Raw genomic sequence first — 19,989 nt, 5'->3', positions numbered from 1 at the left:
GCAGTAGACAATATGGGCACCATTTTGAGGGGCAGGGAGAGAGGAAGACAGGCAACTATAAGTAGTTCTATGAAGATAAGTCTATATTTACTTGTCCTGTGGTCCATTATAGATGTAACTGCATGGCCACCTAACAGAGGAGAGGGGTTAGGATTTGGGAAGTAGCTACTTTGCTCTGCCTGCTTTCTGAGCCTCTAGCTTTTTTCTGTCTAGATGCCTCATGAATCAACGGTGGAGCACACACATGTAGATATCAATGAGATGGAGTCTCCTCTTGCCACCCGGAACCGCACATCAGTGGATTTCAAAGACACTGACTATAAGCGGCACCAGCTGACACGGTCAATTAGTGAGATTAAACCTCCCAACCTCTTCCCACTGGCCCCCCAGGAAATTACACACTGCCATGATGAAGATGATGATGAAGAGGAGGAGGAGGAGGAAGAATAAGGAGGAAAACCAAAACCCCAAGCACCCATTAAACAAGTCCTGGCAGGACTCACAGGAACAAACGATGTCCCTGTTAGGGTTCTGCTGGGGGGAGGGAGGGGGCTCCATGAAAGGTACGTCTGAAAAGTTTCTGAAGATTTTATTATCATAGATACTTGTTTTGGTTTTGTGTATCTGTACTCTTTGCAGATGGTCCAAAATTGTAATGGAGTCTGTATTAGAAGAAAATAAGGGTAAAATCACGCTGAACTGCATGTATATGGCTCCACTGTGGCTCGTGACACTTTTTTAAAATCATCCATATGTCAGTGTATCTAGATACACGAGGAAAAGGAAAGAGTCTCAGAGTGGAACAAAGAGTGGGAAGAGGTGATCTGTAATGTTACAAATTGTGCTATTACTCCAAGATCCAGCTTTTCCAGTGCATTACATGGTATTGTATATCAGTGGAGAAATGTATTATTTCCATGATCAAATAGTCTGTTAAGGTCAAGTTTCCTTTTATAAGCCTTTAATTCATCCTCAGTGACTCTGGCAAGGCTGCTTCTCTGTCAATCACTGGCTTTGCACAGAAGTATCCTCTACTTGCTTTAGGGCAGGATTCTAGTTTGAGGGAAAAGACAGTATCTTTATTACCTTTTGTTTGTTTAATAGCACAAATGCTTATTATTTGTTATCCAAAAACCACCTTTTTCTTATCTGTGATAAATCTGTAGAGAGAATTTAGCTGCCAGTGGACAAAGGAACAAGCCCCCAGAAAAGAAAGGGAAGAACTTCCTTTTTATACTACAGAACAGTCATTAGTGTGGGCTATGTAGCTGTGGCTCATGCTGCCCAATTCCAGATTTCTTTATCCTCTAGAGTTGATTGCTGTATATTAAAGTTGAACATCAGAGGATGGGAAGAGGGCTCTATAAGCCAGATAAGCTACTAAAATAGAGGGCACAAATCAGTGTGAATAAATTCACTTCAGAATCCCAAGTCAAGGCTGGGCACGGTGGCTCACGCCTGTAATCCCAGCACTTTGGGAGGCCGAGACAGGCAGATCATCTGAGGTCGGGAGTTCGAGACCAGCCTTACCAACATGGAGAAACCCCATCTCTACTAAAAATACAAAATTAGCTGGGCGTGGTGGCGCATGCCTGTAATCCCATCTACTCAGGAGGCTGAGGCAGGAGAATCACTTGAACCCAGGAGGCGCAGGTTGCAGTCAGCCAAGATTGCGCCATTGCACTCCAGCCTGGGCAACAAGAGTGAAACTCTATCTCAAAAAAAATAAATAAATAAAAATCCCAATCCCAAGTCGAAATCACTTCTTGTTTTAAACAAGAATGAATCATTACTGTGTATGTTAGGGTATTAAAACTGTTTCATCAGTACAGTGAAAGTTGTTTCAACATTTTAAACAGTGGTTATAGACTCTTATTTTAACCATCGTATATTTTCTTCCATTCTTGTCATTGGTCAATAGGGGAGGGTAGATTAGCTGCTCCAGAATTCAATAAAGTGTAATATTTCTAACGGTGACTTTGACCTATTCTGTAGCACAACTGTAATAGCTATTGGTCTTCAAGTGGGTTTAGATTTGGTGACATCAGTTTGATATTCTCTTAAAGGAAATAAATATTCAAGAACTGATATGTTCTAACATGATTATATTCATGGTGTTACATAGGCCTCAATTTTTTCACAGAAAGAAAGATTTTTGCAACAGGACTATAAAGTGAGGCTTTTAAAAAAGTCATTTTATAAGCAGAGAACACAGCCTGATAACTTAGTCAAGGATACACCGTCTCACTACTTTGGATATATATGGCTTCAGATTAAGTCATCCAAGAAACATACATTCTGAATGGTATATATTGGGAATATATGCCCCTTTAAAAGAATCAGGTCAGAAATGCAACAACAATTAGACTGTTGCCCATGTTAGGGGAATGTGTGGTCATCCTGGTTACTAATTACTCTCACTCAAGATGGAGATGTTGCCCAGTTTAACATAGTCTTAAGTTTTCTTAAACCCAAATAATTTATGAGTAGCTTATTACATCTACAGAGCTACCTTATTCTAATGGTACATTTACATATTGTCTCTTTTAGAGTAAGGACCACATGATTGCTTTATATTTACTTTTTGTATTGCATCCATATAAGAGTATCTTTACTAGCCAGGTGATTCCATGGCAAATGACTGTCTGGGTCCAAAGATCAGAAAGTGAAAAGCACACAGCTGGAATAAGCAAGAACTTCACTGCTAGTCACAGCTCTCCATAGGACCACCAAAACATATTAAAGAGCTCTAGGATTCCATAAGACCCAGAGCAAAATGGTGCCTCTCCATATATTATTCTTAAGAGTGTGCTGGGAAGTCAATGGTCAATGGGTAGGCAGGGCAGCTGTAACTGGGCTTTTTAAAACAAATTATGAGTTTCTCTCTGTTGCCAGTAGTTAAGGAAGCTGAACTGAAAAGGCATACTTTTTTCCTTAAAAAAAAAAAAAAAAAAATCCTGCAGAGTTTTATACCATGAGAAGACCATTCTGCCATCTCTTTTGAGAATTTTTTCCCAGGCATTTTGAAAATACTATTTATAGGCATTGTAGAACACTGGGCAACCCCTTCTTGGGTGCTAGACTGAACTCCCAAACTTAACAGCATGTACTGACAGGGCCCCTAGCCTCCCCAGCAGTCGGTCAGTGGTACAGCAGACCCAGGCCCTGCTGGGTTTCCTTGGGGAGAGGAATTGCCCAGTACATTCATTCATCTCTGCAAAGATAGTCAGTGAAAACTCTGATGGTGTACTTCAGAAAAGTTGGTCATAGCCAAGAAAGTTTAGTGTTCTATTTAGACCTAAGATTTTTCTCTTGCCATATGCATACCTCTGCCGAGACCTAAAATAATAAGGCAAACCCTTCAAGCTACCCTAAGATACTTTTAGAAGTGGTTTTTCATAGAACTACAAATCCTTAAGTCACGTTAGTATTGTTAAGAAACCACTTTAAAAAGCCACATGCAGTTGCATGTCAGATTTAAAAGTATTTTGTCCATGTTTAGGTATTTCTAAATCAGATGTATTTATTTAAGAAATACTTTGTCAACAACTTTAAAGCCCAGCAATTTTTCCAAGGCTGCCTGGTCATTTTAAAATAAATACTCTGCTTATTCACCACGAATAGCCTGAGACAAACAACTGCATATTTAAGTCTGTATTAGGGTAGGAACCTTATCCACGTTCCATGTTATGGAAACTATTTAATCTGTCTTTGATGGTGGGAAAAATGGTAACTATGATCTAGCTATTGCCATACAGTTAACGCTCCAATTCCTCACTGGGCTTAGTAGTTTAGGGCTCAGATACTTATGTTTCTCATGATGATCTTTAGTGGTGATCAGGGAATCCAGCTTTTCTTAAAAGTTTTTCCTCAGATAGAACAATTTCAAATGATACACAATTTTTGGGAGGCCCTGAGAATGAAATCTCTACCGTGGAGCTACCAGAGCAACCCTGAAGATAGAAGAAGAGCATGCACTACTGCTATGGAGCAGGGATGACCACAGGCACAGCAGCCAGAAAGCAGAAACAGGTGACTTCCAGAAACCCACGCTGCCCTGTCACGCACCTCCCATAACAGGAACGCAGCACGTCACACAGTTCTCACACTGCTAGGTATCTAGAAACAGCAGAAAGCAAGTCCTTTAAACAGGCAGCATGTTCATTTATAGAATGAGTAAAAAGCTTTTCTATTCTTTAACCTGGATTTCTCAACCATTTTTCCCTGTCCTCACACACAGTGTCTTCATCCCAAGGCCACAACAGTCTGATTCGTTCCAACAAAGGTATGTGATCTCAAAAATAAAATATATACAGAAGTTTCTCTGTAGAGCTTTAACACAAAAAAGTACTCCCCATTGAACACAAACAACATTTCATCTCAAACTTGCTGACTCTGTTTAAGGATGAGGAATCTATGTTTTCCAATTTAAATTTAAGACACTGATGAGTTTTGAATCTTGTCCCTTTGTTTCTTCACACAAAATAACTAGGTACAAATATGTCCCCAGATGTTCTGGTCTCCCATGGAGCTCTTCCCAAAGCCATGTCTGGGTGAGGGGAGTAGACAAGGCCTGAGATAAACCTTCCCACACAAACTGGAGCCCAAGCAGCTGAGCACACATTTTTCCCACGAAAGGCAGCAATAGTCCTTCCACGTCTCACAAGTTCTTGAGATACTTGGAAAGAAGATTTGCCAAGCAAACCTTCCCCACACTGAAAAATGTTTATTCAGTGTCCAGTCTTTGAGAGTGTTCTCACCAGAGGTATCTTTGACTTGAGTGTGTGGGTATTTTGAAACAAGTAACTTTTTGGACCCACTGACCTCAAGTCAATGACTTAGTAGAACTGCAGTAGGAAAACTGGCCCAATCTAAAATTTCCTGTCATGTGTTGGCCTCCTGTTTGAACACTGCACAGTCACTAATACCCTGACAGGAAAAGCACTTCAGAAGTCGGGCAACTAATTCTCCCTTAGAAACGTGCGTCCTCAGTCATCCACTAGGGGAGATGGCATGCCAGCAGAAAGTCAGAGAAAAGGGCCCTAGAACCATCCCTTTGTCCTGGAACTGCTTGAAAATAAGAGCACAGATATGAGGCCCTTGGAGGGAAAATGACAAAACCACCATACAAAGAAAGCAAAAGAAAGAGTTTATTATCCATCTAATAGAATTCAACTTTTTGGCTTTAATAAAGAATCATCTCTTTATTAAATTACCTTCAAAAAGTATAAAATAAGTTTCCAGAAATCAACTCCAGGCTATAAAAAGGTCAGTTTTTAACCACTTTCTCTACAAGACCCTCTGATCAATATTTGTTTCCTCAGAAGTGCTGAGTTGAAAAATGGCTCTAGGGAGCACAATTTTTGTGAAATAGAAACCCTGGGTGCATCACAATAAAGCTTAGAAATGAGCGGATGTGTGCGCACTCTGAGGATGCAGGGGGGGAATTTTAGGCAAATCTCATCTTGACAGCAGGAAAAATTGCCTCCATTTTCCTTGGAGCATTTCCTGATTTGAGCTAAAGACTCATCTAGACCAAGTGAGTAAAACAGGAAAAACAAAACAAGGCAGGAGGCTGGGAGTGAATGTGCTACCGTGATTTCTTTCCCTAGCTCTGCTGCCACTTCTGCCCTGCTTCTTCTAAGGAAAGCAAGCAGGGTCCGAAGACAGCATTTCACTGGGCTAAGATACACCTCATTCTACTTTCAGGTAGTTGGGTGATGGCCTGGGGAGATGGGAGTGGTAGTTAGGCAGCATCTGAAAGCCAATTCTGTCAGCAGTTCTTCCCTGAAATGTCTCCATCCACAGGACAAGTTTAAGTAAAAGACTGCAAATGCCACGGTTAAATAAATTCAATGGGGATATAAATGGACCAGTCAAGAGGCTAAATTTTCAGAGCATGATCCTTTTTGGAATGTAAAATAGAGACTCAAAGTGGAGAGAAAAGGGATTCCAAAAAGATGTGGTTTAGGAGTGGATCACAGAGGGTCCCTGAAGCTCCACCGTAAGTTCTTCAGGGACTCACTCATGTGAGTGACGAGGGTAAGAAGGAACAGAAGACAAACTAGTGATGGAAAAGAACATGTATCATACACACCGATTACTGGGAATGCAGGATGTCCACTGAATCCTGAAGACCCACCTGCACACGCCTCGCCACACTCAGGCCGGATGTTTTCCACTTGAAAGTGACTACCCATGCCTGCTCTGACCTTCCTCCCAGGCTTAGCATAGCAGAGGAGGACCTATAAAGCCATCCTTGTCTTCAAGAGCCAATTGAGAGGCCTGAATGAGGCCTTTGGTCTTACCTAGGAAACGCCGGCTTAGCCCAGCTGCACTGTGTGGTGTTATTAGTGACTGAGCAGCCAATGTCTGGGGCAATTTGACTGGGTAACTCCGAATGTTCTTACATAGGGAGTAACTGATGGAGGACAGATTATAATCCTTGCAAAGGAGGACACCTTCCCCCTAGGATTGGCTGTACCAGGCTGTGACAGAACTAGTACCCACTTCTCTTAAGACTTTACACTGTCCAAAGAAGATGCTCTTCTGTGTTGTCATGCTGAGATCCAATCCCAGCTTTCCCACCAGCAAAGCCAGGCAAGTGGGCAGGGCAGTTGGTTCAGCCAAGCTGAATACAATGGCATGGTTGGTGTTGCATAGATGAAAGGGAAGAGGGAACACACATCTGCTAGCAGGGTGAACAGAACATCATTTATCTAAATAGAATAGAAATAAACAAAAACCTTGTAAAACAATCACAAAATTTACAAATAAATTGGTACAAAATAAATAAGAGAGACTGTACATCTACAACATCATTTGAATTATAAAATGCATTCATTATGACAATCAGCTCAATCCTATACATGTCATTTGTGCTTATTTAGGTTTATGTACACAGCTCTGAATACTGTGTTCAGAAAACTTCACTGCTCAAATGCATGACCTGTACACTATGATACAGTGAATAAAGGCTGAGGAGGATGAAAGTCAGACACAAAGCAGGGTCTTACTTGAGGGCCAAGGCAATGTTGGCACTGGGCCTCAAAACCAAGAAAAGGCATATTAAGAGCCCAGATGGGCAGGCAGCTTCCATTATCCAGAAAGATGGATTATGCAATCTAAGGTAAGTAGAAGAAACCATTATCACTGTGGGGCCAGGCAAGTGACCTGCCTTGGGAGGAAGGAGGCCGTGGACTCACAGCTGTACTGTACCCTACATAGGGGAAGAGAGCCTGTCACCAAGAAACCACCTCGGAAATATTTCATGGAGGTACTTGAGAGGCCCTGCCTCCATCCTCATCCAAGACACTGGTCATAAGAAATACAGGTAGGCCCAACTAAAGGGGCTGGGGATGCTAGGGCCAACATAAAAGCAGCAACCTGTTTATAAAAAAGAACACTACCCTCTCACCCGCCTTAAAGGACAGCAGAACCCTAGGATCCATGGATGAGGAAGCTTCAAGACAGATCTTGTCCTAGTCACAGATGAAGTACTAACAGGCATATGTACATAATAAATAATATAAAATAAAGCATATACATTTGTGGGTTTAAAGGACTCAAACAAGAAAAAATTGATAACTTCACCTTCACAGTAGACTTCAGACTCGGGGAGTAATGATCAGAAGCGAGGCTGGGGCTCTCTGGGGAATGAGAATCCTAAGACCTCATTCTTCCCAACTTTGCTCTGCTCTAGAAGTCTGAGCCTCCAACAAAAAGGGCAGGCACCCAAGCCCCACCAGGCCCATTGGATAGTTCTCTTCAGGATGAATCTGCAGCCGAATCTGGCCCCCAAAGAACTGCATCCTAAAAGTGAATCCATGTGGATCAGATGCCGGAAGGCATCCTTCCAAGCAAGGCAAGACAATGCTCCCATTCTTCTCATTTGTTCACGGTCCCAACGGGCATTAAAACCTGAAAACCTTGTGTACTCAAGTCTTTCTTACAGTACGTGTTGGATCTGTGTACATACAAACCTTGGCATACAAACACCTAGAACTTCACTCGCTCGCAGCTAGAACCTTTGTTTCCATGCTGCTTGAAGTTCAACTTGGTATTTCCCATCAAAAGATATTTAAAACAATTCTAGTAGAGATGATGTCAGTAGCTCTAGCATACAGAGAGAACACGCTTACTTGAGCTGAGCCAACCACAGTGGTCTGAGAAGCAAAGAAGGTCCCCAGCCTAGGATGGTGGGAGGAAAGCTGCTCCCTACTCTATGCAGTTGCTGTGAATTGCCATCTCTTCTTCGCATCCGTAGGGTTGACCAGGGACTCTAGAATATGGATCTCCAGATAGGAAAGAAGGTAGCAAAAGGGAAACGGGCAAGTAAACCGTGATTGCAGACAGAAAGCTTGCAAGTGCTAGAGGAGGAAGGCCTGCTTGTCACAGCCTCGCTGAGTAACAGCAGCAAGCTATTGGTGCACCACTCACCCCTCAAACATAGGCAAATGAACCTCAACTTAGGAGTCTCTGAACGTCTCTTTCCTATTAACCAACTTGAACACCTAAGAAACAGGAAAAGATAAAGATTTGCAAATGACCCTGAGGTATAAAAAATCCACTGAGAAGTTGCTCATTGATAAATTACATCAGAAAAATTTCTGAATCCCCATATCACTTTCCTATTCAAACCCCTATATCCCTACTAAATTCTGCGTTAACCTACAACTCACCCAGATACCCTTGATGGACAGAAGCACCACTAGCCTAGAGCCCAGAATGGAACTACATGGCCCAGGACAAGAGCCAGTTTCCTCAGTAAGGAAGTAAGCAATGGCACTTCAGAGGCCTTCTGGACCCCAACCTGCCAGCTCAGTCTTGTATTTCTCCTCAACCCTTTGCAAAGAAAAGCCCATATCTGGGCTCAAAAGCAGAGGGGAATTTTTCCCATGCCACCAGGGAGCTTGGGTCATGCTACGTAGGGTGCAAAGCCAGCCCTCCCTGGCCTGCTCTTGCTTGGAGCCCCAGAGAACAAGGTGAGCACCTTCCTGTGCCAGCCCAGGTGATTCGTCTGCCTAGGATCACCCCTGGGGAACAACAGGGGCAACTCTGGTTGCCCAGGAGACCTCACCTTCCTGGGCCTAGGCAAGGCGAGGATGGCTACAGATCCCTGGCTGGCCTTCAGATGACAGAGGTGGTTGTGTGTTTTTACTAGGCAGGACACAGACTTGATCAGCCAGGGCCTATACAGGTCTGCTCCTCAACCCGAAGAGAGAATTTGAGGGCAGAAGTTCATGGTACCTGCTTAGCTCAAATTCCTATTGCTCCATTTCCTAGGGAAAATGTATTTCTTTATCTACCATTATTTTCCTAGGCTTGGAAAAGCTGGTCCTTTAGTGTACAGTGCTGACGACAGCACAGGTAAGTATACTCACAGTTACTGTTCCATATTAGTGTGAAGCTCTGCATTCAACATTTGCACTGTTCCTTGAAGTCACATTAGAAGATGGTAAGATGCCCCACTCCCTCCCACTTGGGGATGCCAACCGCTTCAACATGGCATTGAACTCCCTGCAGGGAGTGAGGTGAGGAGGGAGGAAAGAACAGAGTTCAATGTACCATTTCAAGTTCAAATTATGTAAGAATCAAGATTTAAGCTAGTTGATTAGCACCCCGATATCTGTGTAAGTCTTAAGATTTTGTTTTCCTAAGAGTTTAAATGTATGATTTTGAATTTGCCTGATGCATATGGGACAAGCAGTGAAGGGAAGGAACCTCCAAAACAGCAGGAGAAAAGCCCCCCTCATTTACAGAGAAGGCAGAGTGTCCCAGGACTATCTGGATGCTAGGGATTTAGTTTCAGAGGAACCGTGAGGCTCTGTCACACCCAGAGAGGCCCCGTAAAGGAGGGTGAGGCCTCCCATCATTATCCAGAACTCGGGTCTGCATCTGGACTCACTCCCTTCCACACTTGAAAACGTCACAGCCGCGGGAGGGCAGTCCAGCGGAGGTGCCAAAGAGCAGCCACATCGAGACTGCAGCTATTCCATGGTCTTTCTCTGCCGGACCCCACTGGCTTTGTAGAGATGAATGGCAGAAGCCTTCCAAGCCAAAGTCATTCTCCTGCTGCCCCAAAGAAGCAACAGCCCAGTGTTTCTCCTCCAACCGTCTGAGAGGTTGGTTTCCCGAGGGAAAATGGGGCCTCGAAGAGGAATCTGGTCGCTCAGACATGAGTGGTGTTTGAAGGGTCCTAAGCTCTCCCGAAAGGAGATGTTAGCCTTCATTCCTTCAGGGACCTGACAGGAATTATTTTAGATTCCCTAATATTATAAAATAGTGTGACTAATAGAAGGTAAAGAATAACAGAAAATGAATACAAACTTGGCGGCTAAAATTGCATCCTTTGAGAGCCCCACTGATGCCACTCCTGCTGAGCTCTTTTATAAGAGAATAATTTGCAAGAAGCCATCACACCGAGCAGGTAAGACAGTATTAAGAAGTCTGCTTCTCCCTGAAGTCAGAGGCAGCAGCTGGCATCCCCTCTCCTCTCCCCAGACTCAGTTCCTTAGGATTTATAAAGGAACAGCAAAGCTCTGAAAAGGGCACCAACACACTAGCTCTGATTCCAGAGGCTCTCCCAGTAGCAAGGCATCCCTGAGAGACTGTGTGTGGAGAAGCAGACGTGAGCTCGGATAGGTTGACAGGGCAGAGCTCCTGAGGCCAGAGAAGCTGGGCTAGGCAGGCTTGGCTCCCCACAGCTCAGGGAAGGCCAGCACTGTGCAGACCCGAAGAGGGGAATAGACGCCCTCCCCCAGCATGGGCTATGCTTTGCTTTGCTTTGTTGCAGGGACCCCTCATCTTTATACACTCATCACACTTGTGTTGTGCTCAGTGAGAGGCATCTTAAGAAACTGACTTTTATATCTAGATGGTTCTGTTTAAAAAAAAGGATGCTTAGAGTGGGGTCCCCTCTAAGGTCAAGCTATACGGTGGGGCTTCATCCCACGGGGGCAGGTTGCGTGCCAGTAGCAGGCCACTCAGCACCCTCGGGGGGTCCCCATGACCCTCCACCAAGTGAGATCAGTACTTCCCCCCACTAAGGGACATGGCACCTTCTGAGGAAGACACTCCAGGACTGGCATCCCAGAGGAAATACTGAGCCGGGCATGCGCAACACCCGAGGCACCAAACTGCTCAACCAGGCAGCCAGCCCAGCCCGCTGCTGTCTACGCTTCAGCCACGCTCCCTGCCCCGCACACAGCCCGGCCGTGGCTGAACAGACTTCCTACCTGGAGTAGGGAGAAGAAAACTGCTGCTTAGCCAAGGCCTCCCTTTGCGCAAGTGAGCCTAAACAGAAAACGCTCTCTCCTTTCCTAGTGATGGATGCGGCGGGCACTGATAATCTCATGTGTACACTGTATGATTTCATTTCAGTGTATGAATAGCGCCAACAACCTGCACATATCCCTCGGGCTAACAAAACACAGATAAGCTATAGTTGAGAATTCAGTCACTCAAATACCTCCTGACATAATTTCACTACATGATGAATTTGGTATTAAAATAAGACGGAGACACACATAAAATGGCCACAACACACATTTGGTTTCTGAATCCCTGTTTGGGGCCAACTGACCCTGGCTGTACAGGCAGCCTCTCTGGCACGGGCCACATCTGAGGCAGGAGGCACAGAGGCCCTCAGGCAGGGGACACAGCCACTGCCGGGCCCCATGGGCCGAGGGACAGGGAAGGAGAGACAGTTGGCTCCCTGGGAGGAGGAGCAGGGGCTGGCAATCCCCAAAGTTCCCTCCTTTAAAAACATGGGTCTAGAAATGCCTTCTAAGCACACAGTACAGAGTGCAGCTAGAAGGTCCGACTCCTTTTCTGTTAACGTATGTTCTACTGGGAAGGGGAGGAGCTTGTACTCCACATCACGTGTTTACTGAAAAGCCCTGTGGAAGATTTCCATTTGGCATCTGTGTAGCAGCATCTTGGGTTAACAACAAGAGCAAGGACCAGGGAGGTGGGCGACGACACTCTGTGAGCTTGGGTGCTGGGTCGGGGAGGAGGGCTGGCTGGGAGACCCCAGGCTGGAATGACAGGATGAAGTCAACTTGCCTCTTGCCAATGATAAACCATGGGTTTTAAATTCATTAACATTCATTTTGGTGATAAAAATTCCTTAGAGTGGGAGAAAAATCACATTCCCAAGCAAATGTTAAATCTTCCTGAGGGAAAGGGGTACAGTTAAACATTAAATTCTCAAAATACCACTGAGCTCAGAGAGGTGATTGCAGGTCCCTCTGAGGCAGGCTACACCCCACAGTGATGACAGACTTGGCAGGTTCTGCAGTAACACGGTCTTCTTCATTCAGCCAGCGAATTCGACGGTGATGCCCACTGGGGCAAAGAGGAAGGGTGCCCCTCCCTGGGAGGGCCAAGGAAGGCTACTGGAGGGGCAAGTCCAGCCTATTAGGGTCACATCATGGGATCACAGCAGAGTTCAGACAGAACAACTTAAAACTCTGCAAAAGACACTTTAAAAACATGATCTCTTGAAAAAATAAATCGCAACAATTTTCAACTTCATGCAAATCGAGGGCAGAGGAGCGTCAATAATGATAGAAGGGAGAGCTGAAAAAATAAACATGATTCTATTTGGGCGGAATCAGTTCATCTCCAAAATCTTGAACGCCATGCCCCCGGCTGCCAACTTCACGTCTCTCGTTTCCATTCCTCCCCTCACCGTCCTCCTCCGCGGCTCCTGGGAAGGGCACAAGGTCTTTGGTCTCAGGATGTTGCAGGGTGCAGCATGGCGGACAAGCTCACACCAGTGAAGTCATGGGCAGACAGGGCCGGGCCCTCGGGACTGGGCGGGTGCAGGCCTGGGCGGGTGCAGCCAGCGTGGCCTAGATGGCGCCTTCGTTGTGCAGGCTGTGGTTGGCCTTACTGTGCGTCACACAGTTCTGTTCGTTGAGCAGGTTGGCTGTCTCGTCTGGCAACCCGTCATGCAGCTCCGTAAGAGTCAATTCGATTTTAGTGTTTTCACTGTCTGAAGACTGGGGGGTTTTGTCCATCCGGGATGCCATCAAGGCATTTTGGTATTGCTGTCTTGAGATCTGGGGCCAGAAGATGGCACAGAAAACAAACCAAGATAATGCTTATTTTTAGGTTCTCTGATCTCCACATGTTCAATCCTGACAGGCCCACAGCAGCCTCTCTAAGAAAAAATCACACTTGACCGCAGTGAGCCACTTTGTAAAGTTCAAGTTGACTTTGGTGAACAAGTCAGTTCTTACTGATGTAACCCACTTCCAAATATTGTCTCAAAATTTTAGGGAGTAGAAAATAGAGACTGGTTTCCCCCAGCTAAAGCTGGCTTGTTCTCCAAAAGTCATCTTTATTTCAGACCAAGATGAGTACTCTGACTGCCCGGCAGAAGACAGAGGTGGAGCCTTCCCCGCAACCCTCGGAGTCTCCTGACCTCAGCCTTCCCAGGGCCAGGCAGGGAGCCACGTACCCAGGAGCTCTTTGAAAAGGGGCTACTCTTTTTTCCAGGATCTCTGGCTCCCATTCCCTGAAAGAGCCACATTTGATTTGGCAGCTCATTGGATAGAACCAAGATGATCAACATTTTTCTCAACCTGAGGCTTGGGCACAAGAGATGAAGACAGGGTGTGTAGTTGAGAATGGAAGGCAGGGCACCCACAAAGTGACAAAGGGAGAGCTCCGAGGAGGGCAAGGAGCAAAACAGACAATTTGCCAGGGAAGTTGACACCTAACTGCCAGGTCCAGCCACGCTGCACTCACGTCCCTCACCTTAACAAACTGCAGATCCGAAAGGGCTCGCACCGAGTAATCGGGGATGTAGACTTGGAGGAGCGAAGAATTGAGCTGGTTATTGCTGCTCCCCAGTGTTGGTGTGACGGCGTCAATCCGGTCGCTTCGACTGAGAGAGTCTGAGTGATTCAAGCCACATGGGCGAGGAGGGGACTTATTTTCACCTGGAAAAGGAGGGAAAAATCCAACTGTTTAAGTGAAGTAGATACAGTCAATAAAACCAGTTCTTTATTTTCCAAAATAAAAAATACTAAATGCCACACAAGCCCAGCCAACTGATTCCAGATGTCTCGGCCACACAGTACGCCAGAAGGTCTCCTACATATGGCGGACTCGTGGGCTTCCCTGTACCGGCAGGATATGTCCATCGCAGCTGCTTGGCCCAGTTTATGTGACAGACACAATCCTCCCAAGTCTCTTAACAGCAAAAACCCTGCACTGTGTGCCTTTGTGAGGAACATTCCCGGGTGCTGTGAGATGCTCAGGCGAGGTTGGGCCAAGGCCCAACATGCAGAAGCTGCTTGATATCAAATGTAGGCTACGAAGAGGACAGCACTTCATTATTTTGCCGGAAGTAAAAACAAGGGACTCTTCAGAATGTTAATAAATCAGTATGTATTATAAAGGGATCAAAATACTCATCTGCTCATACCATACCCTCTAGCTGAACCTATTATCTTCACCTCTGACCCCAGTAAAATCCCCCATCAGGTAGCCCGAGGATGTCTCAGGAATTCAAGAACACTAGAAGACACCAAACCCCTAACGAGTTTGAGTAAGTTATCTTGGGCGCTAGAGAGTCTTCAGTGAGGTTTTGTAGCATCCTTCCCTTAAAAGTGGAAGGAGCGCCAGTCTGGGTGTTTTTGCTCTTAAAGGGAAGTTCACTGTGGCTTCTAATGGAAACGTCATTAAAAAATGCCCCCTCACCAAGGCTTCTCTCACTTTTTGCTTTTCTAACCAACTACTGCAGATAGGAACTGTGTGCCCACCCTGGCCAGGTCTTGACTTGCATCGTATCACAGGATTGGAGGGGACCAATTCTCCCATCTGACGCTTGGCTCCTCTTTGCAATGTGTCCCTGACAGCTGCCCTCGGAAGAGCTAGCCCTTGGCTGCACCTGCCCTTCGGCTATCGGGAAAGTTTGTCATCGCGCCCATCCAAATGTGCCTCCCTAACTTCAGATGACAGCCTCACTTCCTGTGTGTGGAGCTTTAGTACCTTTTCTTCCTCTGCTATTCAAAATAGCCCTTAGATAGGTGAAGAGAGCGACGGTCTCCTTAAGTCTCTTCTCTAGGATAAATCCTGCAGCTGTTCATCTCACCCCATCACCGTCTTAAAACAGGACACCCAGAACAAAACATAAGTACTCCAAGAATCTCCAGTGATGAGTTCACTTTCTCCTAATTTTTTTTTTCTTTTTGAGACAGGGTCTTGCTTTGTCACCCAGGCTGGAATGTAGTAGTGTGACCTTGGCTCACTGTAGCCTCAACCTCCTGGGCTCAGAGGATCCTCCTACCTCAGCCTCCTGAGTAGCTGGGACTATAAGCGTGTGCCACCATGTCCAGCTAATTTTTGTATTTTTGGTAGAGATGGGGTTTTTGCCATGTTGCCCAGCCTGGTCTTGAACTCCTGAGCTCAAGTGATCTGATCGCCTCAGCCTCCCAAAGTGCTAGGATTACAGGCGTCAGCCACCGCGCCCGGCCACTTTCTCCTAAAATTTTTGTATCTTAACTCTCCCTCCAATTGTCAAGTCATGAACTAATTTTCCGTTGTTAGACAAATTAAATTCAGAGTGGCAGTTCCCCTTGTTTCCACTTCTACGAGAACAAGGCAAATTAACAACTTATCAGACTTTTATATTTAGCAGAATGGATCTTTGAATAGGTGACCCAATTTTGCTAAGTTTCAGATTCTTTATCTGTAAAACGTGGATGATGGTACCTGGTACCCTTTTGTTTTGTTTTGTTTTGAGACAGTCTCCCTCTCGTCACCCAGGCTGGAGTGCAGTGGTGCGATCTTGGCTCACTGCAACCTCCGCCTCCCAGGTTCAAGCAATTCTCTTGCCTCAGCCTCCCGAGTAGCTGGGATTACAGGCATGTACCACCATGCCCAGCTAATTTTTGTATTTTTAGTAGAGACAGGGTTTCACTGTGTTGACCAAGCTGGTCTTGAACTCCTGACCTGAGTTGATCCACCCGCCTCGGCCTCCCAAAGTGCTGGGATTACAGGTGTGAGTGCTGCACCCAGCCCTGGTACCCATCTTATAAGGTCTGACAAGGATTAAAAATAAGATCATGTACAAAGTGCTTATCTGACAACAGTAGGTACCCCATAAGTGAGCCCAGTCGGCATTTTCTATTCTTTCTTGTCAGCTTCCTCCCGGACCTTGCCACCATGCGCCCACCCCATGACCAGGGTTTTGCACATGCAGTGACTTCACCCAGGGTGACAGATTAGTCCGTTTTTTTGAAACGAGATCCTACTGTATCCCTGCGCTTTGGCCAGCAATCTCATCACCATCTCTGCAGATACCTTTGAAACAGTGTTTGTGTGTTAGCATTTGAAGGCTATAAAAACAAAACATTTCAAGGTACTCTGCTTGTCTGAAGCCTCCTGCAGTAATTCTGAGTCTCCTGTTTTCTCCTGAGGAGGATTTTAGGGCGATTTCTCTGATCTTCCAAAGCATTTAGACTCAGTCTGCTTCCTCTCGCCCCACTGTCCTCTGTTTGTGTGAGTGGACCCTCTCCTCTGCCAAGAGCCTGATGCCTGGCCCCATGGCCACCCTCTGGAGGAGCAGGCCCTGCCTTCCATGTCCCTTTCAACAGCTCAACGGGCACCAGAGCGAGCAGGGGCGCTGCAACCCTGAGCTTCAGCCCACTGCTCAGAGCCTCAAATCCCATCTTACTTAAAATATTAATAATAATAAAGGTCCACATTCTTCATCTGAAGCCCTTGGGGGCCAGAGAGATGTTTGAATTCTGGAAGGTGATACAGTCCGTACACCCCATGTTACATACATCACCAGCAATTCTGGGGCGGCCCTAGTCCGCAAACGCATTAACTTTTGGTGAGACGGACGAGGATTCACAACAAGTAGAGCGAAAACCGTAGTGGCTAACCCCCAGTTCAGGTCAGGTTTTGTGGCCAAATTTGTGTTCCAAAGTTTTATGATAGTAATTATGGAAAAAACTCCGAAGATAAATATAGGAAAATTGTGTTACCAACTAGGAAATCCCAGCAATTTTAATTAAAGACAGATTAAGCCTTTTCCCTTCTTTTTAATGGCTGGACATATTAGTTAGGACTGGCCACCCTCTCCTGCAGGGCAGTCGGCAGCAGCGGGATAGGAATGTGCCGGGTGTTCACTCCAAAACAAAGTCAGGTGGCGGGGAGAAGCGGGGCCGCCTGCCTGGTGGTGGGGAGAAGTAGGGCCGCCTGCCTGGCGGACAGCAGAGGTGCTCACGCTCCATTCACACGGATGTGGGAAGAACCCAGGATACAGGAATGTCGTGCGCCTGTGTGGACGGGGTATTTTTCTTGCTTACCAAGAAGAGTTCACAGCTCTCAGGCCTTTGGCAAATGTGCTCTATAAAAGTGGCCTCAGGGTTTGAGGCCCTCAGGGCATCTGCAAACTCCACACCCCATGACTTGCTAAGGTCAGAATAAGAACCAAGAACAGTCCCCTACTGCTGACCTGAAAATTCAAGGTCAGCCGCGTGGGCAGGGAGCGCTAACGATCCACACCAGAGCCACCCCCCCTTTCCATGCTTCATGGCTACTCCTGTGCATGGTGACTTTGCGGTGTTCTGGACTCTCCACCTGCTGTGGCTTATGCTTTCCTGGAGAGCTCGCTATAAAGTTACGGAACCTTAGAGCTTTAGCGCTCCAAGGCACACTGAAAACAGCCTGTCCAGGTAAGGAGGGCAAGGAAGGCAATTGGGAGAATTACGGAAAGGAAGCATGCAGAATTACCTGGAGAACCTGCTGCTAACAACTCTGTTCTGCTGACAACAAAGGTACGAGACAGGGACAAAGGAACTGAAAAATGGAGAAAAACAGGGTGAGATCGCATCAAAAGGCAAGAAAAAAGATCTCTGTAATCAAGGGACAGGAGGGGATACTTGTTCTACCAATACAATATGAGCATTCAGTTGCAGAAATGCAAGTCGGTATGGTATTATAGAAACAAAACAACACACACTGCTTTCCAGGAAGAGGAATACAGGGAGGCCAAGATCAGGAGAAATCCTGCCCACGAGTTTGTTACTAACCAAGAAATCTCTTAAGCCACTAATAACCAATTGGGGTTGATAGCTCGAAACGTGCTACTCTTAAGGGCTTAAATCACAAGTAGCTGTGCAAAAGGGGAGCTTGATTAGTCAACTGCCCTAAGAGTCTGACCCAAACTGCTGGTGCCTGCACCCCAATACTCACTCACTGCACAGCCTACAGCTCCCCATCTGTGCAACTTTAGCTCATTTTAATTTTGACCTGAAGCTTTGAATTGTTAGGAATGCTTTCAAATCTCAACATAGAGGAAAGTAAGTAAAGAACGCATACACAGATTTCCTGGGAATGCAGACCACAGTCATCCTCATCACTGCTTACTCACTGCCCCCATCAGATTGAAAAGTCTCAGAACATGAAATGTTGAGCAGCAATCATACCTCTGGGGCAGGTAGGTCTTAAGAACTGATTATTGTCGGTATTCCCCAGACAGCGAACATCAATAAACAGAAACTTTACCTTGCGATATCTGTACTAACTGTGCCTCTCAATGAATATGCAAAATCCCAAATCTTAGTTGTAAAGTTAAGTAAAATACTAGGCTTTGGAATAGATAAGATGCCATTAATGAAATTCCCCGCCCCCCCCCCACCCCCCAGCCCCGCTTTTTTATTTTGAGACGGATTCTCGCTCTGTCACCTGGGCTGGAGTACAGTGGCGTGCTCTGGGCTCACTGCAACCTCCACCTCCCAGGTTCAAGCAATTCTCCTGCCTCAGCCTCCCAAGTAGCTAGGACTACAGGCATGTGCCACCATGCCTGGCTAATTTTTGTATTTTTAGTAGAGACGGGGTTTCACCATGTTGGCCAGGCTAGTCTTGAACTCCTGACCTCAAGTGATTTCCCCTTCCTTTTTTAGCAGTTCCAGACTCAGAGGGCTGCTCAACACATCCTCTTCTGAATGAGACTTGTCCTTCCATTACAGTTCAATAGGAACTGGGCTGGTATTTATGTTTCAGGAACCAGTAATTGGTAGAAATGTACAACCTACTCCTAGTTTCTTTTCAAAGCCATCTTATAAATCTGGTTCTGCTCACCTGGGGCTAATTTGAGGTCAGCTGCCAAAACTCATCACAGTCAGGCACCTTTCTGCTATACCCACATTTCCCCTCATGCTTTCAAGGGAACGAAGCACTTGTGTGAGGATCACTGCATCCTAAGTCTTCTAATAATCACATGAGCTTGTATCCTCTTAACAAGGAGGAGACCAAGGGCCTCGCTCAACACCACACAACCTGCCTGTGATGGAACTAAAGCTATAACCCAGGTCTTCTCATGCCTAGGTAAGAGCTACCCTGTCTCTCTCACTAAGCAGTGAAAACGAAGGTCACCTTCAAGTTTACAACAGAAAACCTACTCATTAAGTAGGGTCAGACAGGCCCATGTTCACAATGGGTGTTGGGTGTTGGTCAGCACTTGACAGTGGGGACACCGTGCCCCCAGGACTCAAACACCTGCACGAGGATAGTGAGAAGGGGCATTTGGGACAGAGGAAGTTTAGAAATACGACAGAATGCTTGACGTCTCAGTGACTTTCTAACTGAAACATCTTTGGGTTCCTCAGACTATTGGGTGGAGCAGTCGATGAAGACCAATGTCACAGAAACAGTCTTGTCTGGAGGTATCTGCTCCCCTTTGAAGCCTGGCTTTCAGGAATTCTTTTAAAATGGGTTATTTTTAGGTTTGAGGTTTGTAAATGAAGTTTCCTAAAACCGCACATCATTTGGTGTTTTTGCCACAAGGTGGCACCCCAGCACCTCTGTCAACCTGCCCGACCTGTTCGGGCTGCCTAAGGTATTAATAGCAAGCATGTGCGTTCTGCCAAGCAGCGCCATCCCCAGAGGCCAGCAAGCCACCAGGTATCTATCTGTGTTCATGTCTGAGAGCATATCCGGCTGGCTGGCATCTTGGAATCT

The 19,989-nt window shown here is 46.0% G+C and overlaps 2 protein-coding genes across 18 annotated transcripts in view; one reads left to right on the top strand and one right to left on the bottom strand.

Annotated features, from left to right (window-relative positions):
• Positions 1-2,088, top strand: part of NT5C2 (5'-nucleotidase, cytosolic II) — a 101,747-nt gene extending 99,659 nt beyond the window's left edge. For 14 of the 15 annotated variants that reach the window (XM_009245748.4, XM_009245747.4, XM_009245750.4 and 11 more), the window contains one exon: positions 214-1,971. In XM_009245748.4, the coding sequence (XP_009244023.1) occupies positions 214-450 (237 nt within the window). In that variant the 3' untranslated portion in view covers positions 451-1,971. 15 annotated transcript variants of the gene reach the window in all.
• Positions 2,089-6,700: 4,612 nt separating this feature from the next.
• Positions 6,701-19,989, bottom strand: part of CNNM2 (cyclin and CBS domain divalent metal cation transport mediator 2) — a 166,633-nt gene continuing 153,344 nt past the window's right edge. Inside the window, exons 6-8 of one of the 3 annotated variants that reach the window (XM_002821110.5) lie at positions 17,761-17,826; positions 13,768-13,952; positions 6,701-13,067 (exon numbers count right to left, since the gene is read on the bottom strand). In XM_002821110.5, coding sequence (XP_002821156.1) covers positions 12,858-13,067; positions 13,768-13,952; positions 17,761-17,826 — 461 coding nt within the window. In that variant the 3' untranslated portion in view covers positions 6,701-12,857. Of the gene's footprint in view, positions 13,068-13,767; positions 13,953-14,073; positions 17,304-17,760; positions 17,827-19,989 lie in introns of those variants that run through there. The other 2 variants (XM_002821111.6, XM_054523470.2) reach the window with 2 other exon arrangements.

This window comes from Pongo abelii, chromosome 8 (genome assembly GCF_028885655.2).
Source record: "Pongo abelii isolate AG06213 chromosome 8, NHGRI_mPonAbe1-v2.0_pri, whole genome shotgun sequence".
Classification (NCBI taxonomy): domain Eukaryota; kingdom Metazoa; phylum Chordata; class Mammalia; order Primates; family Hominidae; genus Pongo; species Pongo abelii.
This window is presented reverse-complemented; position numbering and strand designations above follow the sequence as displayed.